Source organism: Carlito syrichta, unplaced genomic scaffold (genome assembly GCF_000164805.1).
Source record: "Carlito syrichta isolate Samal-C Ts95f unplaced genomic scaffold, Tarsius_syrichta-2.0.1 Scaffold315198, whole genome shotgun sequence".
NCBI classification, from domain to species: Eukaryota; Metazoa; Chordata; class Mammalia; order Primates; family Tarsiidae; genus Carlito; species Carlito syrichta.
Window position 1 is genome coordinate 799,024 of NW_007259294.1, and position 24,941 is coordinate 823,964.

Below are 24,941 nucleotides of genomic sequence, written 5' to 3' on the forward strand. Positions count from 1 at the left end.
TCTCTACAATAAATCAAAAAATTAGCCGGACGTGGTAGTGCTCGCCTGTAATTCCGGCTACTTGGAAGACTGAGGCTGAAGGATTGCCGGAGCCCAGCAGGTTGAGGCTGCGGTGGCCAGAAGCGGCCACTGCACTCTAGTCTGGGTGACAGAGTGAGACTCCAACAAAAAAGACTCCTCCAAAAGACTCCTGGACTTGATAAATGAATTCAGTAAAGTTTCAGGATACAAAATCAACACACACACAAATCAGTAGTGCTGCTATACACCATTAGCAACCAAGCTGAGAATCAAATCGAGTACTCAATTCTATTTATAATAGCAGTCAAAAAGCTAAAATACCTAGGAATGTATTTAACCAAGAAAGTGGTGAAAGATCTCTACAAGGAGAACTACAAATCCCTGATGAAAGAAAGTGTAGAAGACACAAACAAATGAAGAAAAATCCCATGCTCATGGATTAGAAGAATCAACATTATGTAAGTGGCCATATTACCCAAAGTAATCTACAGATTCAATACAATCTCTATCAAACTACTAATGCCATTTTTCACAGAATTAGAAAAAAAATTCTAATATTCATGTGGAACCAAGAAAAAAAAAAAAAAGAGCCAGAATAACCAAAGCAATCTTAAGTAAAGAGAACAAAGCTGTAAGCATCACATTAATTGACTTCAAATTATACTACAAGGCTGTAGTAACCAAAACATCATAGTACTGGGACAAGAGCAGACACATGGACCAATGGAACAGAACAGAATAGAGAATCCAGAAATAAACCAACTGATCTTTGGCAAAGCAGACAAAAACATACACTGGAGAAAGGACACCCTATTCAACAAATGGTGCTGGGAAAATTGGATAGCTACATGCAGAAAAATGAAACTTGATCCCTGTCTCTTATCATATACAAAAATTAACTCAAGATAGATTAAAGACTTAAATATCAGACCTAGAATCATAAAAATCCTAGAAGAAAACCTGGGAAAAACTCTTCTGGACATCAACTTAGGCAAAGAATTTATGGCTAACCACCCAAAAGCAAATGCAACAAAAACAAAAATAGACAAGCAGGACTTAATTAAACTAAAAAATTTCTGCATAGCAAAAGAAATACTCAGTAGAGCAAATAGGCAACCTACAGAATGGGAAAAGATATTCATAAACTATCTGACAAAGGACTAATGTCCAGAATCTATAAAGACCTTGAACACATCAGCAAGAAAAAAGCAAATAACCCTGTTAAAAAGTAGGCAAATGACATGAACATACATCTCTAAAAAAAAAGATATACAAATGGCCAACAAACATAGGAAAAAATGCTCAACATCATCATCATCAGGAAAATGTAATTTTTTATTATTTTTTTGAGTCAGAATCTCACTCTGTTGCCCAGGCTGGAGTGCAGCGGCATGCTCACGACCATAACAGCCTCAGCCTGCTGGCCTCAGGCAATTCTTCTGCCTCAGCCTTCCAAGTAGCTGTAATTACAGGCATGAGCCATCATGCCTGGCTAATTTTTCTTGATTTATTGTAGAGATGAGGTCGCGCCAGGTTACCTAGGCTGGTCTAGAACCCATGGGCTCAGGCAATCCTCTCACCTCGGCCTCCCAAAGTGCTGAGATTATAGGCATGAGCCACTGCACCCGGCCAGAAATGTAAATTAAAGCCACAGTGAGATACCATCTTACACCAGTCAGAATGGCCATTATTTAAAAACAATCAAACAAACAGTAGATGCTGGTACAGATGCGGAGAAAAGGGAACACTTAGGCACTATTAGTGGAAGTACAACCTCTATGAATTAGCACAACCTCTATGAAAAGTGGTATGGAGATTACTTCAAAGAACAAAAGTAGACCTACCATTTGATCCAGCAATTCCACTACTAGGTATCTACCCTAAGGAACAGAGGTTGTTTTATAACAAAGACACTTGCACCTGCATTTTCATCGCAGCACAATTCACAAATTGCAAAGATGTGGAGTCAACCTAAATGCCCATCAACTGATCAGTGAATAATGAAATTGTGGTATATATACACCACAAAATACTACACAACCATAAAAAAGAATGAAATCATGTTCTTTGTAGCAATATGGATGGAGCCAGAGATCACTCATCCTAAGTAAACTGACTCAGAAACAGAAAACCAAATGCTGCATGTTCTCATTCATATGTGGGAGCCAAACGGTCACAAGAACGGAAATAATAGACACTGGGGACACTAATAAGGGGGCAGAGAGGAGGGAAACTAGGGTTCAGAAACTGCCTACAGGACATAATATTCACTATCTGGGGAATGGGCCACCTGAGACCCAATCCCCACCACTATACAATATGTCCATGTAATGAATATGTATGTGTATCCCCTGAATCTAAATTTTTTTTTTAATTCCAAAAGAAGCTTTTATTAACTTTTGTTGAATCTTCTCTGATAACCTCAGCACTTGACAAAGCTGAGAAATTGGTAAAATTAGTCCTTACTGGCTTTGTCCCTCTTTGGGTTCTCTGCCCCCTCAGAAACCCAGGGGCTTTCTGCTGCTCCGGTTTTCCAAGTCATCTTCTCATTCCAATGCTCTCCTCTTCTGAAGACTTACAGTGGAATTTCTCCATACCCTGAGTTTTCCCACTCCATTAAAACTCATCTTTGTTGCACCCTATCCTCTGATTTCCATGATAAAAATCATAAGTATTTATTAAAGTCTTCATTATTGCAAAAATGAATGAGTGAGAGAAAGGGCTTCCTCCCGAATTTCCCAACCATTCCGTACCTTCTATTGCAGCAGGGGTCTAGAGGAGGGAGCATTTTGACCCAAAGGAGTAGCTCAAAATGTAGTCATTTTAGTCTATGCAGCAGACCAGAGAAGGAGAGACTTGAGGATAGACAGAATAGTTTAAGGGTAGATGAGGCCTACCTCTGAGCTCCCTCCAAGCAAGCAATCATCTCTGCCAACCTGTAGATCTGTGCATGGAAGCTGGGATCAAAAAAGTGTCACCAAAATGTTACATCTGAGAATGCATCTGTACTATCTAGGACTTGGAAGGCAAACTCATAGATTTAGTGTCCTATGTGGCCCGCATCTAGTCACAGAATCCTAAAGGATTCTGACTGAGTTCTTGAAAAATTTCTCCACTGAGCTTTCCGGCTTGTGTACAAATGAATAGCACCATCCAATGTGCTTACTGACTCTTGTCTTCTCAGAAACCCAGATGAACAGAGGTTCCATGGTACCCCAGGGTGGTGTTTCATCCATGGCAGTAAGGAAGTGCTTCTTCCATATGGCCCGTTGGTTGGTACCCATTTTCTCTTGTCTGGTCTCTGGAAGGCACAATGAATTGCAAATGAACATGCTCCTCATAAAAACCCTTCATTTCCTAGGAGAGAGTCCTGATTGAAACTAATTTGCTGAAATATGTGCCTTTCTCCCTCTTAAGCTTACTTTGTAAGAAAAATGCCTGTGTTCAACAAAACATTAAGCCAAGAACACAAGATTTTCTCTTTATGATGAAAAGCAGATATCCCATTAAAAGAGATAAATTACTTGGTTACATTTAGCTTGTATTTAAATTTTTTGTTACTAAATATTTTTTGGCTGGGAACTGCCATCATTCCTGTTGGCTTAGGGTTGGATAAATATCTTCTTGCCTGAAACTCTAGCCTTTTAACGTTGAGTATGGATTCTCCTGAGGCCAAAAAAAAAAACAAGCAATAATAGGCACATATTGGATTCTATAGCTTGTGTTCTCATAGGCAGTTAAAGGATTTTATTTCTAGACAGGGACATTAGTACCATGCTGGCTCAATGTCTGTAGATACTTTATTCCATTAATTGTCACCTGATTGCCCTGTCTCTCAGCACCTTCTCCATTGCTTAGAAGCATTTTTAGGTCTTTTCAATCTTAAAAGCAGTTGCAACCAAAAATCTCTTTTAGCCCTCCAAATAAAAGTGAGGAGACATTATCTCCATTGTGTATTCCTTTCAGCTACTGTTCTGTCACTCTGCTTCCCTTCACAGCCAAGCCCCTTCGGTGTTATCTACACTGTCTCTCTTCTTCACGTTTTAGTCACAAAGCAAAGCATTGGATTCCAGCTTGTGCTCACACTTCTGCACTGCAGTTTCTCTGAGTCAGTTTCTTGCTGCTAAATGCAGTTTGTTTTGCTTAAATTCTATGTAGCATTAAACCTTCTTAAAATTCTTTCTTTCGTGGGCTTCCAGGATGCCCCTTCTGTGTGGCTCATTTCAACTGCCCTAGCTACTCTTACTTATTTACTTTATAGAGGGGGATCTCAATATGTTGCCCAAGTTGATTTCCAACTCCTGGGCTCAAGTGATTCTCCCATCTCAGCCTCCTGAGTAGCAGGAATTACAGGCACACACCACCATTTTGGCTTCTCTTTCTCAATTGCCTTTGTTGTCTCCACTTCCTCTACCCTTCCCTTTGTTGCAAGGCAATTATCTTAAACGTCTTTCTCTCCCAGTCTACACAGTCTCCCTGGATAATCTCACCTACTCCAATGGCTTCATGCTCTAGCTGAGGTCTCTCTGCTGAGATCTAGACATAAATATTTAATTGCCTTGGGACAGTTCTTGTGTTGAAAACCACCGGACTCCTTATCTTCCCCCACCCGGTGCTCTTCTTCTTCCGGATGTTCCCTTTCTTGGTGAATGGCACTACCACATATTTGAGATCTAGTCTGAGACGGGGGGTCATCTCTGACCTCACATCCTATTAGTAACAAAGGTTATTTGACTCAAACTTCTTAACCATTTTAAGTCTGTCCCTTCCTCTCCATCATTGCACTAGGGCTGGTGATGATGATCTCTTTCCGTTATCCTCCCCAGCTCTGAAACTACCCCTGACTGGTCTCTCCTCCTCCAGTCTTGTCCTCAGTCCATTCTCCATACTGCTGCTAAAATGATTTCTCTGAAACACAAAGGAGTAAATCTAGTCAGGACATTTGCCTGCTTAAAATTTATCATCGGGGCTTACCATTGCTTTTAGAAGAAAACCCAAACTCCTTACTCAGCAGAGCCATAAAAGGCCCTGTGGGAACTGGCCATCCCTACCTCTCAAGTCTCACTTCTCACAGCCCTTTCTTGTTTTCCAAGCCCTACCCACCCTCAATCACTTGCTTTCCAACACTTCCAGGAGGCTCATGATCTCTCATGAAGTTGCAGTCAATTTGTCCGCCAGGGCTGCAGCCATCTGAAGGCTTGACTGATCAGTTCCCAAGGTGACATACATACATGTCTGGTGAGTGGTGCTGGGTGTTGGTAGGAGTACTCAGTTCTTCCACATGGTTCTCTCCACAGGTTTCTTGAGTGTCTTTAAAACATGGTGGGTGGCTTTCCTTGGTGTGAGCAATGAGAGAGAGAAAGAGAAGAGAGAAGAGAGAAAGAGGTAGAAGTCATCCTTTTAGGACCTAGCACAGAAATCACATAACATCATTTCAGAGAGAGAGAGAGAGAGAGATCGAAGCCATCTTTTTAGGACCCAGAACAGAAATCACATAGCATCATTTCCACCATACTCTTTTCATTGGATGCAAGTAATTAAGTCTAGCTCAGCTTCAGAGGGGAAGGGTGGGTGGGGGTGGGGTGGGGAGGGAATTAAACCCTGCCTTTTTGAAGGGATAAGTGCCCAGGAATTTTCAGGGACATGTATTAAAATTTCTATCAAGGCTGATAATGAAGGACTGGATTTTCCCAATACATGAGAGTCATGGAAAGTGTTCTAGGGAATGGAGAACATATACAGTCCAATGAGCCAGGCTCGGTGGCTCAGCCTGTAATTCCACGCCTTTGGGAGGGTGAGGTGAGTGGATTGCCTGAGCCTGCGGGTTCGAGACCCGCCTGGGCAACTTGGCGAGATCTCATCTCTACAATAAATAAAAAATTAGCCGGGCGTGGTAGTACGCGCCTGTAGTTCCAGTTACTTGGAAGGCTGAGGCGGAAGGATCTCCGGAGCCCAGCAGATCGAGGCTGCGGTGACCGGGAGCGGACACTGCACTCCAGTCTGGGCGACAGAGTGAGACTCCAACTCAAAAACAAAACAAAACAAAACATATGCAGTCCAGTGAATTCCATGGCAGCAACACAACTCAAGCTAGGTATCAATAGGACTAGAATTCTTTATGGGAGAGAGGCAGAGTGGCATTCTATTTAAGTGAAAGGAGAGTTGTAATCAGATAAATTTGGGCTTAATTATTGGATTAGTCATTGGCTAGCTGTGCAACCTAAGAATTATGCTTACCTCATCTGTGCCTATTTCCTCATTGTATTATGGGGATAAAAATAGTTGTGGCTACTTTGGTTGGGGAGGTTGTGAAGATTAAGTAAAATAATATACGGAAAGTTCTTAACCCGAAGCATGATATGATAAGTACTCAGTAAATGTTAGTTAATAATAACAATAGTAATAATAATAATAATAGTAATGTAAACGTCCATTCGTCTTTCTCAGATGGCTTTAGTGGTGGGTCTTCCTGAGGCAGAGGATAAAATCAATAATTTTCCGAGATCCCTTCCAGACTTTCAGTTCAGATGACCTTCAGGACAGTGAAGATTATTGTTAAGAACTTATTACCTGACCAGCTAACTGCCAAATTGCCCCTGGTTTACACAGACAAGGAACTGATGGCCAACCCTGGAATAATCTTGACATCCACAGCTATGTGGAGCCCATCACTTACTTACTCACATCTGCTTTTTTTTTTCCCCAAGGTCAATTTTTTCATCTTCCTGAAAATCCTCAGGCTTCTCATTTCTAAGCTCAAAGCCCACCAAATGTGCTTCAGAGATTACAAATACAGGTAAGTGGCCTTAGTTCGGTACTCAGCAGCCCAAGGTTAGTTAGACTCCTTTTGGCTGTTGTACTTAATGTCCCGGGAAGGGAGGAACAACTTGCATTGGTACATTTATTCCAAAGGTGAGGGAGTCAGGGAAAGTCCTCTGGAAAAGGTGTTTTAGGATGATGTGAGACTTTTGTCAATGAGGAGGACCTTCTGATGAGGTGAGTGAAATGAGGTAAGTGGTGAGTAGTCAAGGGCACACACATTCCCTCAGCAAAACACTATCAAAATGTTCCTAAGAATGGGTGATTTATGGGGAAAGGAAAGACTTGTCTGAAGGGAAGTTTAACAGCTGCCTTCCTTGAGGGAACATTTGAGGCAACTGAATAAAAGCCATTCGTAACTCAGAGGAGAGTATGTGGGTATTTTTGAGACCTTGAGAAATAAGACCATACACTTTGAGAGCCTAAGAAAATACATTCTTCACACCGTCATCCTTTGACTTGCCTTTTCTGCATCTCACCTTCTTTCTGTGATGACAGCAGTCCCATTTCACAGTAAATCAGATCATAGGCTCTTGATGGATCTCTGTTTCTGTACAAACGAACGAATGAGCGAGTGAGTGAGAAATAACACTCCCTCTGTCCTTTCCCAGTTGTTCTTTGCTTTCTACATGGTATGTGCAGACAGCAGGGCTCTTGGGGAGGGAGTATTTTAGCCCACAGAGAAGCTACAAGGATAAGCATTGTAGTCCACACAGCACGCCAGAGGAAGAGAGCATGGGTAAAGATGGCCCCAGCCCTGTCTCTCATCTTTTCTAAGCCTGACTCCAGTGCTGGGAAGGTAATTTTTTCATTTATCTGACAAACATTTAATGTCTACAATGTACCTGGCATTGTGGTGGGAGCAGAGGGCAAATATGATGATGTGGACCCTGTCTTCAAGGCCCATGTGTTCTACTTCACTAAGGACTGGGGTGTTATTGTCGAGTAGGAGTTGGAAGGGAGGGTGCTGGCCATGACCTGAACTCGCTGACTGGCCTAAGTCAAGTGACTTGGCCTCCTTGGTCTGCTTCCTGGTGTGTATAAGCGGAATGTCGCGGCAGACCCAACTCCTGCTTGTTATGAGGATTCATGGAGGTGGTAGATATGGGTGGCCCAATCTGAATCAGATGTGGTGAGCAGTATTTGCTTTGGATCCAGATCCCAAATCTTATCTTCCTAAAATCCTCTCTCCAGGAGGTCTAGAAGGATAAACATACCCGGACTGGGCAAATATATACCATAGTTGCTCGTTGGGGCTTTGGCCTAAACATTTTACAGAAAACCCCAGCCCTGGGGAACTAGTCTGGCCTGGGCCTTAGGGAGCCACACTGTCTCTCTTGGCGCCTCCAGTCGAGCCTCCAAGTGGCCGAGCAGCCTCTTTGGCCCCTTTCCCAAGACTTGGCCTCTCTCTGAGGGTGGAGCTCCACGCCTGCTCTAGTTCACCCTGCCTGGGTCCATTTAGGGAGGACAGTCCTCTCAATAACCAGATGCCAGGAAAACCAAGATGCCCCAGAAACAGGACAGAGGCTAGTGCTCCAGGGAGAGAGAAACAAGGAGCAGACAAATCCCAACGGTGCCCTCAAAGCCTAACGTGGACCCCCAGGACCTTCCCCAGGCCCCAGACCTGAAGCCACCCTTATAATAGTTTTCCATTGTAGGCATCCCCTGCAAGTCGGTCAAAAGTACAGCCATGTGAGCTGTACTGGCTCAGTAAGTGTGAGAGGGAACCCTACAGGGTCCCCAGGAGATTCTGACAAACAGCCAGAGCGGAGGATCACTGGATCAGATACTTAATCAAATGATATATGGAAATTTCTGATCTGGCCACGACAAATGTAATGCAGTCTCAATATTCTCTTTTCTAGAGCCCCCTCTATTCAAGATAGTGGTTTCCAAACTTGTCTGCTCATGTGTTTCTATCAGTATGTGTGCATGATCTAATGCACTAATAAATACATTATAAGATACACTAAAAATGGAAAATGTAAAAGGATAGATAAAAACTGATATAGGTAGAACTTCTATTATTCTATATTTTAAAATTTTTTGTGTATGTTAGGGTCTCACTCTGTCATCCATGTTAGAGTTCATAATCATGGCTCACCGCAGGCTTGACCTCCTGGGTTCAGGCAATCCTTCTGCTCAGCTTTCTGCATAGCTGAAACTACAGGTGCACGCCACCATTGCTAGCTAATGTTTTCATTTTTGGTAGAGATGAGGTCTCACTATATTGTTCAGTTGGTTTCAAACTTCTGGGCTCAAACGATTCTCCTGCCTCAGACTCCCAAAGTTCTGGGATTGCAGGTGTGAGCCACCACACCTGGCTTATATTTTATTTTACTGTCAAGCAGATTGTCTCGCACAGCGCTGGAGTGTGCACACTTACTTGGAAGTCACTGATCTGGGAAAGGATAAATCAAAATATCAAAATACCAGAGAGACCCTCATGGCTAAGCAGGTTGGCTGCCTCAAGGGTAGAAAGAATAACACTGTCTGGAAACTCGTTTTTCCTCTTCCCCCTCTTCACTTAAGGAAAATGCTCAAGAAGAGGAACTTGGGTGTACGTCTGCTCAAAGTCCTCCTTTGAGACACCTCACTTCGGTGAGTGTGCCACCACCTGAGGATGGTCTGTGTTTCTGAGTGTGCACACCTACTTGGAAGTCACTGATCTGAGCTGAGACTTTGGAGGGCTACCTGATGCCAACTGAACTCACAAGAGGCTGATGTATATAAACTAGACCGTCTTTCATTTTAAATGTCTGTGGAAGGTGGGGACACGGTAGAGCATTCCTTTCTAGTGCCCACACGCCTCCCAAAGTTTCCAGTCACAGCACTAGAAATTCAAAGACGACACTGGAATGTTGCTTAGTGATTATGCCATCAGTGAAGAGTCCTTGGTGTTGAAGGATGCCTGAGGGTGGCCTGAACAGTACCACCTACCTATTGAGAAGGAAGCTCATTCCCCAGAACCAGTGCATCCTCTGCAGATCAGGGTGGGATAAATACCGAGAACTTCTCTCTTGTGTTTTTTTCTCTGCCATTTTGGTGGGCAACTTCTGTTTACTCGCTCTTTCTCCCTGTAGAGTGCAATATAGTTGATTCACTTAGCTTATGAGTAGCAAACAGGCAGAGACCTGTCTCTCAGGACACACCTAGGCCATTTTACTCTACTCCCTGCGCTGGGGTGTCCTACAGCATCTATGAACTCACTTGCCTGTTTTGCTCTCCGAAAGCAGTGCTAATTCTCTTATTTCCAAGTTCTAGGAAGGCTGCTCACTGTCACCCCCATGGGTCACCAGCACCTCTCAGCTCCTCAGCTCACGCTGTCCTCTCCCAAATTGGAAAGTTGCCCCTCTTCCTCATCCCCCTCCACGTTTGTTTTCCCTTAAATACGTCTAATGCGCTAAGGAGTTGGGGACGATGGGGCCCAGGGCATTTCAACCAAACTCCGGTAGATACAGACTGCTTCCAACTCTCAAAGATTTTGAGGAACTTTCATAATGTAACCCTGATCTGGCCTCCCTCCAGGATTATATTTTAGGAAAGTTTAAATTGAACACACTTAGGCTCTGCCAAAGAGGCGAGTTGCTAGGAGCTGGAGAACCTTCTACAGTCTTAGCCTTCCTCCCTGGGCTTCCACCATCAAGGAAAGAAAACAGTAACTGGCCTATCTGTCTGACTTGGAGAGAGAAAACTGAGCCAAGTGTGAAGGAGGAACTTCAGGGCTATAAACAGGGCAAGCAATGCCTTTGGAACGCTGCCAAAGAACAGCTCAGTCGGAGTTCTCTGTTCTCTGTGGTTCCCAGCACAGAGGCAGTTCTTCTTCCCTGGATAAATGCTCTTAACTCTCCATGTGATGCATAGGAGCAGAGCTCTTAATGCATTTATAAAGGAGAAACATTTCTTGGCATGCTAAACCCCAGTCCTATCTGAAAGGTCTTTCTTGTGAGCAAGGTAGGGGAGGGAAGGTTTTCCTTGACCCTCTTAGGTTTTCTGACTGTGTCTAAAAATCAAACAAAGATAGATTAGCAGGGGAAAAAGCATACGCATTTATTTTCATAAGTTTTCTGTGACACGGGGGCCTTCATAAGGAAATAAAGATCCCCCAAATGGTCAAATTTATGTATTTTTATGCTGGATTTTATGAAAAGTGAGACTGTCATGGAAAAACATCACTGGACAAAAACTGTATGATCCAATGGTAATAAACTTGTACAAATGTACCAGGACCTGTTTGTTCAGTCTTCTGTGTCCCCATGTCTTCTGAAAAAAGGACATTTCTTTCCTTCAGATATAGAGAGGATACCTTTCACATGAAGGTTTTTATGACCTGCTTCAGGAGAAGATTAAAAAAATCCCTCCTAGGTTTCATGTCCTGCTTCAGGGAAGAAGGGTGGGAGAAGGTCAGAAAGACCTTCCTGCTTCGACAGTTTTCTCAAATTCTTTCAGCTTAAAATGCCAAGGTGCCATGTTTTGGGGTAGTGTGTTCTGAACCACACCAGCAACCAAAGACTGAAAATGTCACGCATGGAAGTAAAATTGATCAAAATCACTGAAGTTTTAAGCAACTTAAGGACAAGCGTGGCTTCTTTACAAATAGTGATAAATAAAATTTACTGATCACTTGTCATGTATCAGATCTTATTTATTCTGAGGTTTTACCCCCATGTTATTTGTTTAGTCCTCACAGCAGCTCTGTCAGGTAGATGCTATTCTTCATATAATCCTCTTTTTGCAGATGAGGAAACTAACAGAGAGGTTAAATCACTTGCCCACAGTCGTTTCACCAGTAATTGGTGACACTGGGATTTGAACCCAGGCCCCTGTACTCTCCCTGCATTCTACTGCCTTTGACTACAACTCCTCATTTTCATGGTACTCCCTCATGGGTCCAGAGCAGATGCTCAATAAATATTTGGTGAATAGTGAAATGACTGCAATAAACGGAATCATTTAAATAAACACATGGGTATGGATGAAAATCAGGATAAACACCATTCATAAGAGTAAACTGCTATTGCTATTTATAGATTTTCATCTGAACAGGGGCACAAATAGTACTCTAAGGAGAAGTCAGGGTAAGGTGAGGAGTAGAGAATGCTTCCTTGAACCCATCCAGAAGGTCAGATGACCCAAAACTTCATAAAAAGGGAGTCATTCTTTAATTATTGTATTTTATTGTATTTAGAAACAGGATTTATTTATTTATTAAGTTTTCAAGCAAAGTTTGTTTAGAAAGTAAATTAGAGAGAGAGAGAGAGATTCACCTCCCCAGTGTAGGGGAGGGGGCCAAAGCTAAGAAAACATGGCAGCCATAGCTCAAAGATCCATGTGGAGACAGCAGAGTTTAACAAAGCAACAGCCAGAAACAGGATTTATTGAGAGGACAGAAAAGGTCCCAGAGTGGGAGGGGAACCCCAGGGGGTTGCCCTATTCTTTAAAAATTGCCCTATACTAGTCAGGCGTCCTATACTATCCCAGCACTTTGGAGAGGTTGAGGCAGGAGGATTGCTTAAGCCCATGAGTTCAAGAACGGCCTGAGCAACATAGGGAGACTCCATCTCTACAAAAAAGTCGAAAATTAGCTGAGTATGCTGGCGCACTTGTAGTCCCAGCCACTCAGGAGGCTGAGGCGAAAGGATTGCCTGAGTCCAGGAGGCTTAGGCTGCAGTGAGTCATGATCACACCAGTGCACTCCAGCCTGGGCAAGAGAGTGAGACTTCCAGCTCAAAGGAAAAAAAAAAACTCACCCTATGCTAAATGTAACATGGGATCCTGGAACATGAAGAGACATTAGTGGGAAATCCATGTAAAGTCTGGCATTTAGTTACGGTAATGCACCAGTGTTGATTTCTTAGTTTTGACAATTGTGCTACAGTTACATAATGTGTTAACATTAGGGGAAGCTGAGTGATGCGTATGTGGACATTCTGTGTACTACCTTTGCTACTTTTCTGCAAATCTAAAATTATTTAAAAATAAAAAGTTTATTTTAAAAAACCATAATACCAAACATGGTCCCAGAATGAGTTGATGGTAAGACACAGGTCTGCATGTAAGTATGTAAATCTGTATTAATAAAACCCAAATAAACAAGAACAAGAGTCACACATTCAAACATTTGCAAAGGACAAGCAAGTAACACAGTGAGTAGTACAGATCGGGCGGGGGCTAGAGGTCATGAGTTCCCTTTAAAGGAACAACCACCACCTGGCTGTAACCAATGATTGCCAAGCAGGAATTGGGGACCAGTCTTGCCAGATATCCCTATTCTTTCAAAAGAAGTTAGAAACCTGGACAGCTTTGCGGGAAATATTATTCTTATTTAAAGAAGGCTCCAATAGCAAAAATCACTCTGTGATCTGTGCAAGAGTCGTCTGCAGATCAAATATCACCAAAAATCTCCACTTAATAATGGACCATGGGGCTTTAAAAACACTCCTGGAAATTAAAAACAACAACAACAACAACAGCAAACCTTGAAATAGTCTCAGTTGCAAAGTGACTTCCACTGGGTTGAGGGTGGGGGTGGACGAACACAGCTCAGGACACCCACACAGCCAGGGCCTGTGAGTCCATCTCCCCTCCCATCGGCTTCTCTTGACCATCAAGGCTCTGGTCCATGCAGCCACATGGCCAGGTGGAGCCCTTTTTTTATGGAGGCTCCTGCTGTCCTCTTCCTGGCTTTAGATCCTTTCAGGGCACAAAGGTGAGGTTGTTTGTTTCACTGATTACATTACATTTGAATGACTCTCACAGACACAGGATTCATGGTAAACTCTCTTGGATAGCATTAACACTTCCTTAAGAAATTGCCCATAAATTGCTATGACACTGTGTTTCTACATCTTTAACCCCATGGGATTTTGGGGGAAACCTCCCCCTAATCTCACCCTTTATGAGAAATGACTTGGGTTTAAAAAATCATTACAATTAAGTTCCTCATTCCCAATGTGTATAAGACACAGTAGCTTTGTTTGTACCCTGACTGTGAGTCACCTTTGTTATCGTAGTTAGCTTTAAATCAAGAAGTCCCTCAAAAGTAAAAAGCAGTCATTTCCAAACCTGTCTACTTATCAGAATCTCATGGGGAATTCCTTGAAAATTCCACATTCTTAGGATCCAACCTTCAGAGGTTTGGATTCAGGGACTCGACACTGGAGCTCAAGAAGCTATATATAATTTAAAAACTCTGTAAGGAATTTTAATAGCCATGCTTGGGAACCACCAGTCTGAAGCATTTGGGCCCCAGCTGTGCACTTTACACGTACATTCCTTGTACCAAAGGAATGTTTGTCTTTTTGTGTAGTCCATATACACCAACAAGCCTCCACATAGCACTTTTTATGAGGAGGATCAGTTTTTCATTTCCTGCAACCCTCGCTGTCACCAGGGTTGAGGAGCAGCATGAGAGCTGATGGCAACACCCAGTAGGGAATATGCAGGGTCCTGGTGTTAAGTCAGAAAGTCCCACTTCTAGGCTGGGATTTGCTACTTAGTGTCTGTGTGACCCTGGGCAATTCGTTTTCTCTCCCTTCTTAGGGTGATATTGAAAGAACTGATGTTGAAAGTCCTGAATAGAGAAAGAGATAGAGGCACCTGTCAGCCAGGCAATAGAAAACTTGTCGAACCTGATTGGGGTGGAGTATCCCAGGGTGGCAGCCACTTGCATGGGACTCTGTCTATCAGGCAAAACATTAAGATCTGTAGGTATGTGATAATGTACATGAGGGAATTCATTTATTCATTCAGCTCATGTTTCCTAAGCATCTATCGTGAGTCAGGTGGAGGAATGTATCCTTGAACAAGACCATGATGTCCCTTAAGCATTAACTGTGTAGTCAAGGAGACCAGCTGGAAAACCAACTATCAATATGATAAGAGTTGCAATAAGGCATGCATCAAAGAGCAGAAAATGTTGCCTATTCCCCCATGTGACCCTCATGACTCCTACTTGGTTGTTGTTTACAGATTGGCAAAATCAACGCTTGTCCTCATTCCTTTATTGGGTGTTCATGAGATCCTCTTCTCTTTCCTCACTGATGATCAAGTTGAAGGATTTCCGAGAGTGATACGACTTTTCATTCAGCTAACACTGGGCTCCTTCCATGTAAGTAGGAGTCTGAACCGTGATGCCTTGACTTTGGAGAGAAAACAGAAATGCATGTGGTTCAAACAGGCTCAGAACTGAGAGAACCCACAGTTAAAAATAGAATTCTAGCATCAGCAGGCTTTATCAGTAAAGGCCCTTGGCATTAGAAGGACATGCAGATGGGGAAGTGTTGCCTTGATCCTGCCAGTTTCACTCAGTGACTAAGAAGAGGAAAGTGGTCTCTTTCCTGGACTATAATAGATGGTGTGACTCATGATCATATTAACTGAGTGTCAGCTTAAAGCCTTTTATTAAGTACCTATTTTTGCTGAGTTCTCTAAAGAGCATTGTGCAAATGAACATTGTCTGTGCTTCTGGTGACAGATACACAGAACATAACACAACTTGGGTAAGGACTCATGAGTCCAGACTCAGGAGCACTTAAGCCTTGAAAGATATATGGAGGCTGAAACTAGGAATAAGAGGCCAGCTGTGGTTGTTATCTGGATATTTTGGCTATGCATTGCTTAAGTTGTATTAATTGCTTATTAACTTAAAATGGCAATTAAAAAAAATACTATTCCTCATGATTCTGGAAGTAGGACTCTAGGTAGACCACAGTAGCGATGGCTTACCTCTGCTTCTGTGATGCCTGCTGGCTCCTTCACTCACATGTCTGGTGTCTAAGCTGAGATGGGCTGGCTTTATTTGAGTCAAATTTCTAGAGCCTCATTCCTCACTGTCAACTACATTCCTTCCTTCCATATAGACTTAGGGCCTCTGGCATTCCATATGTTCTCCCCTTTGTGGTTTTTCCACAGGATATCTGGACACTTTATGTAGCAGCTCAAGGCTCCCAAGAGCATAAAAGCAGGAGCTTCCAGGCCTTTAAAAAATACATAGGCCTGAAATTGGCACAGTGACGCTTCTGCTGCATCCTGCTGTTTAAAGCAAGCCACAGACTCAACCTAGATTGAAGGGGAGGGCACTGCATGAGAACATGCATACCGAACACCTCTAACGCAACAGATTATCACTAACAGCACAGACACAGCAACAGTCCCCATATAGTAGTAATCTTAGAATTAATCATCTTTAAAGGGCAGGACTTCTGGAATGGAAGAAAGAGAAGTTTGACAAATCCTCTTTCCAAAAGGAAATGATAAAATTGGGCAATTGTCAGTAGCAACCATTTTAGGACCCTAGAATTAACCAAAGACATAAAAATATTATGAAAGGCTTATTAAAGAAAAATTACTGAACCCAACTAAGAACAGTGGGAGTCTATGTCATTTTTGTCTGGGACTGCTTTTGTTCTCCAACCCCTGCTCCATCAGTGAGGAAGTTCTAGTGAAAACTACAACTTCACTGCAGAGAGGTGCTGACTTGATTTGGATCTGAAGGCAAAAAAGCTGACACTACCAGATACAGTAGTGATCTTGATGACAAAGAAACAGGGAAGCCGGGCTCAGTGGCTCAGCCTATAATCCCGCGCCTTTGGGAGGCTGAGGTGAGTGGATTGCCTGAGCCCGCGGGTTCGAGACCCGCCTGGGCAGCGAGACTTCATCTCTACAATAAATCAAAAAATCAGCCGGGCGTGGTAGCGCATGTCTGTAATTCCGGCTACTTGGAAGGCTGAGGTGGAAGGATCGCCGGAGCTCAGCAGGTTGAGGCTGCAGTGGCTGGGAGCAGCAACTGCACTCCAGTCTGGGCGACAGAGTGAGACTCCAACTCAGGAAAAAAAAAAAGAAAAAAAAGAAACAAGGGAAGGACAGTGTTACAGCTGGAGGGTATAATCCTATTTGGGGCAAGAAACAGACTGGTAGGCTGGGCAGAAATTTAACAAGGAGATTTGAGGGATGAGAAAGCCATAGTGGGCCTTGTCAAGTCCCTACATATCTCATCAGTGGATTGGAAGTTTGTGCACATGTGGAAGATTACCTACGCACTCAAGGGCGATCAGAGAGGGTATCCACACATCTCTGGCTGAATTAGTTTCTGCACACAAATAACAGGAGACATGAGGGTCTGGGAGAAAGGAAAAGCTGAGGAAGACTTGTAAACTGAACTTTGAATGTGTCCCCGAGTGACACACAGATACATTGGCAAAGGATATGAAAGCCTTATGTGTGCAAGGTGTTTTAGAACAACTTCTGATTGGTCCTTGGCTGGCCATTAAGCTATTGTAAACTGGAGCAGGAGACCAGACTTAAAAATAAAAACCAAAATTTTAAAAATGAGCACAGACATCAGGGGCTGTATACCACAGGGGAGAGAGACAGATTCCATATCTCAGGTAGTTCAGACAAGTTACTAAACAAACACCACCACTCCAGGAGTAGAGACTGGGAAATCAGAATCCCGAGTTGTTACAATATATTATGAAAACTTCCAGTTTTGTTCAAAGAATTATGAGATATGCAAAGAAACATAAAAATGTAACCTATACTCAGGAAAAGTAAAAGCAGTCACTAGAAAATCTCTGAACTCAGCAGACAAAGACTTCAAAGTAACTATTATAAATATGTTCAAGGAATTAAAGGATATCATGTTTAAAGAATTAAAGGAAAGTATGATAACAATAATTTATCAATTAGAGAATCTCAAATCAAAGAGATAAATTATAAAATAAGAATGAAATGGAAATTCTGAACTTGAAAAGTACAATAACTAAAGTGAAATTTTCACTAGAAAATCTCAGATTTAATATGGCAGAAGAAAAGATCCATGAACTTGAAGATAGGTCAGTTGAGATTATCCAGTTTTAGCAATTAAAAAAAAAAGAATGGAGAAAAATAATGACATTTCAGAGACCTCTGGAATGCCATTAATAATGTCAACATAAACATATGGTAATCTCAGATGGAGAGTAAATATAGTAAGAAGTAGAAGAAATATTTGGAAATACTGGTTGAAAATTTTCCAAATTTGATGAAAAATGTTAATCTATACACCCAGGAAGCTTAATGAACTCCAAACAGCATAAAACAAAGGAATTCACATTTAGAAACATTATCGATAAACTGCTGAAAGCCCAAGATAAAGAGAAAGTATTAAAAATAACAAGAGGAAAATGGCTCATTAGATATGGGGACCAATAATAGTTAATAGCTGACTACTCATCAAAACGATGGAGACCGAAGGCAAAGGTATGACATATTCAAAATGCTAAAAGAAAAAAAGAACTTGTTAATCAGGAATTTTAGATCCAGCAAAACTGTATTTCAAAATGAAGGTAAAATAAAGACATTCCCATATAAACAAAGACTTAGAAAATTCATTGCTGGTAAACACCCCTTTTGAGAAGTATCAAAGGAAGTCCTAGAGGCTGCAAGAAAATGACAACAGACAGAAACTCAAATCCATATGAAGAAATAATTTTTTAAAAATCAGAAAAGCTAGATACAAAAGTAAATATGAAAGGCTATTGCCTCTCAACCTTTGGCAAAGATCATGTGTAGTATCTGTTCTAATCAGTTTAATATCTGATATGTCCTCTATCCGAGGACAATGAAAAAAAAAAAGAAATGTTATATATAGATATTTTCTTTTTTCTTCTTAACTGATTTTAAAAATATAACTTTGTATAAAATAATAATTATAAATTACATTACATTTATTACATATAAAGATCTAATATATGTGACAATAATATCACAAGAGAGGAATGAGTAAATAGAACTATATTGGAGAAAATTTCTGTATTTTGCCAGAATTAAGTATTAATATGAAACAGATTGTAATAAGTTAAAATGTATGTTGTAAGTTCTGAAATAAACAGTAAGAAAATAACATTTAAAAATGTAGTAACAATACTAGCAAAGGAGTCAGGTGCAGTGGCTCATGCCTGTAATCCCAGCACTTTGGGAGGGCAAGGCGAGAGAATTACCTGAACCCAGGGGCTCAAGACCAGCCTGGATAACATGGTGAAACCTAGTCTCTACAATAAATCAAAAAATTAGCTAGGCATGGTGGTGTGAGCCTGTAGTCCCAGCTCCTTGCAAGACTGAGACAGAAGAATCTCTTGAGCCCAGTAGGTCAAGGCTGTAGTGGCTGTGATCATGCCACTGCATTCTAACCTGGGCAACAGAGACTCTAACTCACAAAAAAAGAAAAGAAAAAAAGGAATTAAAATGCTACAATAGAAAATACCTGTTTAACATGAAACACATTCAACCTCATCGTATTCTCACAATATTCCTATGAAGGAGAAAGTATTATACCTATTCTAAAGATGAAAGAACTGAACCAAGACAGAGGATCCATCAGTAATTTTAGTTTTCATTATGAAAACATATTTAATTTAATGCAATCTTTTGGAGAATTTTAAAAGCTAATGTTTAGTAATTTGGATTTTTTATGTTCTTGGCCTTAATCTTCTTTAAAAGGTAATCCTAAATGGGAAAACAAAACAAAAGCCAAAACCTGCAGCTGTTATGTCAGTAGTATTAGATGGTCTTTTGTCCCTTGAGGGCATGATCAGTCAACGTGAATCCTTGATCGCCTGATGTCACACACCCAATGCCAAGTGAAGACCAATCATTTGTGTGGAGCTCTGTAAGTCAGAGTTCTTCTGAGAAAAAAATTTTAGCCTGTCATCATGCCACTGTATTCCAGCCTGGGCAACAACAGGCTGACATGGAAGGATGTTCTGTTCATCAAATGCTGTGTGACAAACCACACCAAAACTTCATGGTTTAAAGTAAGAACAATTTTATTATTTTTAATGATTCTGTGGGCTGGACTGTCTGGGCTCAGTAGGGGTGGTTCCTTTGATACATGTAATTTTTGACTGGGGCTGTAAACTTCTGAAGGCTTGACTGGGCTGGAACATCCAAGATGGCTTATTCACATGACTGGGCATTGATGCTAACTATTGGACAGGACCTCAACTAAGACTATCTCCATCAGGGACCCTCAGTTCTCTTCTATGTGGCCTCTTCTTGTATCTTGGGTATCTCATAGGATGGCAGCTGGACTTTCAGAGCATCTCAGAGTAAATGTTCTAAGAGAAAAGAACCAGAAACTTCCAGCCTCTTAAGACATGGACACAGAAGTCCCAGAATGTCACTTCTACAACATTGTATCAGTAAAAAGAGTCTCAAGTTCATCCCAGATCAAGGGGAGGGAAAAGAGTTTCCACTTCTTGATGTGAGGAGCAGCATGAGCCTACAGAGAGAAGAAGTCATCAGGACTGTCTCTGAAGACTAGCTATCACCATGGATCCTTTGTTCCTGCAGACAGCGAGAGCTCTGCTCACCATCTTGCACTGTTGAGAAATGTGAGGAACCATGTGACTCTGCAGGGTTTTTTGTACCAGGATTGAGCCAGAAAACACACTTAGAGAGCTTGTGCTTTGGCAGAGGCCTCCCTCCTTCCGAATACTCCTGCACTGTTCCCCTTTATCCTACCAGGCAGAGGGTGAGAGCACAGGTGGGTGGATGTGTGGGAGCATATTCAGTGGATCAGGTTAGTGACTCTACCACGGATATCAGTAGAATAGGCCTTAGGCCTCACAGCTTCCTTCTTTTCTGCTTTGGAGGGCCCTTCACGCTTCCAAGGAATTACTCCTTAGAGAATTCTACTAGCCTCCTACTATCCATGGAACTCTGGAGAGACTGCCAAGTGGTGGTGGCATATGAAGTGAGAGCCATGTGTTCTGTGGGACCCATTCCCTTCACACTTGCTTAATCTAGAATGCAAATCAGGCTCTAGGATGTTCCTAAAACAGTGAAGCAAGAACACGGGGAAGTGAAAAGACACACTCATTTGTCATGTGGAATCTTATTTTAGCTAACTGGTTTGTGAGAATTCTGGCACACTGAAAACCAGCTCTTCTGATATCATGTGCCTGGAGGGAAGTATTACCTGTCCTGCCAACCACACAGGGCAACTGTGAATCTCTCACAGGGTTGCATGTGTGAAAATTATTAGTTGATCCCACCATACCCCTGTTTAGAAGCTATAGCCATAAGAGAAGGGAAATTCCACACTTATGGGCAGAATCTAAGCATTTGGTTGGTGTCGTGATTGCCAGCATAGAGATCCTGCCCTGGCTCCCACAAGGACATGCTAAACAAGGCTTACATAAGGAAGAGCAGAAAAGCCTTCTCCAGGGATACATTTCTTTCTTTCTTTCTTTTTTTTTTTTAAAGTGGGAGTTTCACTCTGTCATGGCCACTGCAGCCTCAACCTGCTGGGCTCAGGCAATCCTTCTGCCTCAGCCTTCCAAGTAGCTGGAACTACAGGTGTGTGCTACCACACTCAGCTAATTTTTTTAAAAATTTATTTCTTGTGGAGATGAGGTCTCACCTTGTTGCTCAGGCTGGTCTCAAACCTGTGAACTCAGGCAATCCTCTCGCCTTAGCCTCCCAAAGTCCTGGGATTACAGGCAAGAGCCACCACATCCGGCTCATTTCATTATTATCAAGAGATATGGGGGGAGTGAGCTACCCCTTTAGTTGAAAACGTGCTCCTTCCTTGTGAGTTGGGCTTTCTATGAGATTTTTCCCACAGACACTCAGGTACTTGTGTCCCACACACATATCTAGTTCCAACATCTCAGACATAGACCAAATTCCACAGGCCCTCACATTGATTAGGGAAAGTCAGGGCATGTTAAGTTGTCGTGGTGATTGTCTGACAAATCAGGAAGTATAGGAGTCTGGGAAAGACAATGGAAACAAACATTAACTAAAGCATCTTTGATTCCAGTTCATTTTGGGCTGATGATTATGTGATGGCCATCCTAGAACTTGAGAATCACATGACTGACAGCCCTGCCAGACTTTCAGGAAGTAGGGGAGGGTCAGTTTCTTTTTCTTTTCTTTTTCTTTTTTTTTTTTTTTGAGGTGGAATCTCGCTCCGTTGCCCAGACTGGAGTGCAGTGGCACACACACAGCCACCCCAGCATCAACCTACTGGGCTCCGGCGATCCTTCCGCCTCAGCCTTCCAAGGAGCCAGAACTACAGGCACACGCTACCACACCTGGCTAATTTTTTATTTATTGTAGAGGCGAGGTCTCGCCAAGTTGCCCAGGCTGGCCTCAAAGCTGCAGGCTCAGGCAATCCCCTCACCTTGGCCTCCCAAAGCGCTGGGATTACAGGCTGAACCACCGAGGCTGACCAAGGGTCAGTTTCTGAAAGGAAAGGTTGCAAGTCAGGCACACACACTCACAAATGCCCACCATGGATAAGCAGAAATGCAACAATGGCTTTGGCCAGTGTCTGTAGAGTTGAATGAATGACATGCAATCTTTGAGGTTCAATCATTGACCAATGTGTACCTACAAGAACATAAGCAAACACCCATGCTGATGTTGGTGGTGTGTGTCGAAGTAAGGAGGGACACCATGCAAATCCAAGTTAACGTAAGCAGTATGATTAGGTCTGGTTAGTGTAAGCAATGAAGTTGCACACCTCTTCTGGAGTCTCCCCAGACTAAGGCAGGCTTTTGGACTTTGTCAGTAATTCTCAGACACATTTTGTACTGAGGCAAATTTCATGTCATGTCTTCCTTTTGTTTCAGGGATTCCTAGTGGCCTTGCTGTTTGGTTTCGCCAATGGAGAGGTATGATTTCCATGCTGCCATCATGGCTTTGTGTGAGGCTGGGCTGGACTCCAACTGCCCTTGGAGGTTTTGTTGATTTGATGGTGCTTTGGGAGAATGTGTGATAACAGGCATGTGTTGGGACAAATTTGTATTGTGAGTCTCCAGTAGAGAGAACAGGAGGCAGCTTAGACCAATGGGAAGAGGTGTTGAGATGGGTGTAAGGAAGTTCAGAACCCAGCCCTGACCCTGACCATGTTAGGAATATTAAAGTGTGATGGAGAAAACAAGGTTGAACTTTGGAGTTCAACAATCTGAATTCTAACCTTGGCTCACTCACTTGGGAGTTCTGTGAGCTAGTCAGGCTACTGCATCTCATTCAGCCTTAGTTTCCTCACTGGTAAAATAGAAACAACAACCATCCCTACCTTATAGTGTTGTCTCAGGCATGCTGAGCACACAGTAAAGGTTCAACACCTGGGAGCTATGATTACTTTAAAGTATTAATATGATTGCATAACCCCAACCCACTTTTGGCATCCCTGGAAAAAGGCTTGAAAGAGGAGGGGTAGAGGCCAGAATAGATGTTTTCTCCTGTCTTTAGGAGTTGTGGAGTTTCCAACTTCTTTTCAACCTCTCCTCTCCCAACTCTAGATTTAAATATTTATTGCTGTCTCCTCCCACCAGAGTGTAAGCTTCTTGATAGCAAAACCCTCTTCTGTTTCGCTCACTGATGCTTCTTCCATATCTTCGCACAGGGGCCCTTATCCGTCAGGCAGGTTTCAGTTCAAATGCCACCTTGGCAGAGTCTTTTCCTGAACAATGTAACTCAAGTTTTTGTCTCCTTTCCATGTTGTCCTGCTTAATGCCCTAACAGTAGCATTCTCACCTAATATGTCTATGTGTCTTTGTTTACTTCTCTTTGTTTATCTCCCCAGTTAGAAAGTCAGTTTCCCAGGGGTAGCACAGAGTAGCTACTCAAAAATTACTTGCTGAATGTACACCCAGCTAAATGACTCCAAAGCTGTAACCCTACCCTTGTCTCACCCGGCAGGTGAAGGCCGAGCTGTGGAAGTACTGGGTCCGCTTCTTGCTAGCCCACAACTTGGGCTGCAGAGCCTTTTTCCTGGGGAAGAACTTCCGGTTCCTGGGCAAATGTCCCAAGAAGTTCTCAGAGGGAGATGGCGCTGAGAAGCTTCGGAAGCTGCAGCCCTCACTTAACAGTGAGCAACTCTTGCGCCTGGCCATGCGGGGTCTTGGGGAGCTGGGCACCCGGCCCCACCAGGGGCATGCACCCTGGCCCCGGGGCAGCAGCCTGTCTGAGTGCAGCGAGGGAGACGTCACCCTGGCCAACACCATGGAGGAGATTCTGGAAGAGAGTGAGATCTAAGGGCAGAGGCCCACTGCTCTGGCTCTGCTCCTGGGGACTCCTGAGAGGGTCAAGGAAGGAGAAGGCAAATGATTGTTGCTGAGCACACAATCCTTCTCTTCCCATGCACCATGCCGCTCTGACAAGAAGTCGATCTCAAAATTCTTCAGTTCTGTATAAAAGAGGCTGTGGAATGCTCACAGCTTCTGCCTGCCCTTGTCATCCCAATAACCCCCACCGGTGTATTTTCCAGAATGACCCTGGAGCCTGGCCCTAAATTCAAACGAGCCCTACTTTATGAGGAATGGAGCCCCACCATGAGGAAAGGTTTCCAGTTACATAGAAGTCAGCCAATATCTATTCCTTTATCCCTCATGGTACACGGTTTCCATCTGAGGTTGGGTTTATGGTGCATACAAACCACTTGGGAAGCACTTTAAATGCAGAATCCTAGCACCAGGGCCAAGATTCTGAGAGAGTGTGTCTGGGATAATGGCCAGGATGTGGAACTGTTTAATAAGCATCTCGCTAATTCTGATGCAAACTTACCTTGGGAAACACTGGGCAGGGTAGATGTCCCCTGACATGGCCCATGGCAGGATGATGCGAGAGGCCGCCTGCATTCCTAGCTCAATTGTGATGTGCCTGTCCTCCTCAGACAGTGTGTAACCCCGTGTCACCCACCAGAACCCTACTTCTCTCCTGCCTCTCCGCTCTTCTTCTGCTGAGTCTTGCTTTTCTCTCTCCAGCTTAATTCTCTGGTCATGGTCAGAAGAAGTTCTGTTTGATTTGTGACAACCCTATCCTTCCTCTGCAGATTGGCCCCAGCTCCCGGGGACCCTCTGAATGTCATTCTTTGTTCTTTCCTCTCCTTTCTGGTTACATCTGCCTTGCCGAGCTTGGCTTCTACAAGCCTGACTTACTCTACCATGCCTCAGGGCAAAAAATGCCCCTGCCATTTTTGGTTGACATTGATATATTGATCATCCTACCTCCTCTTCCAGGAGGTTTACCATGACCTATATCCCTGCTGGTAAGAATTTTACTGCCCAAAGTGGAATGGATGCTGAAAACAGGAGGGGCACAGGTAA

General features: G+C 42.9%; 1 protein-coding gene across 1 annotated transcript in view; it reads left to right on the forward strand.

The window, feature by feature from the left end:
* GLP2R (glucagon like peptide 2 receptor) overlaps positions 1-24,202 on the forward strand; it is a 65,027-nt gene extending 40,825 nt beyond the window's left edge. The window contains exons 10-13 of the mRNA XM_008072469.1: positions 6,729-6,817; positions 14,812-14,950; positions 22,461-22,502; positions 23,536-24,202. Coding sequence (XP_008070660.1) covers positions 6,729-6,817; positions 14,812-14,950; positions 22,461-22,502; positions 23,536-23,871 — 606 coding nt within the window. The 3' untranslated portion in view covers positions 23,872-24,202. The remainder of the gene's footprint in view (positions 1-6,728; positions 6,818-14,811; positions 14,951-22,460; positions 22,503-23,535) is intronic.
* The last annotated feature ends 739 nt before the right edge of the window (positions 24,203-24,941 follow it).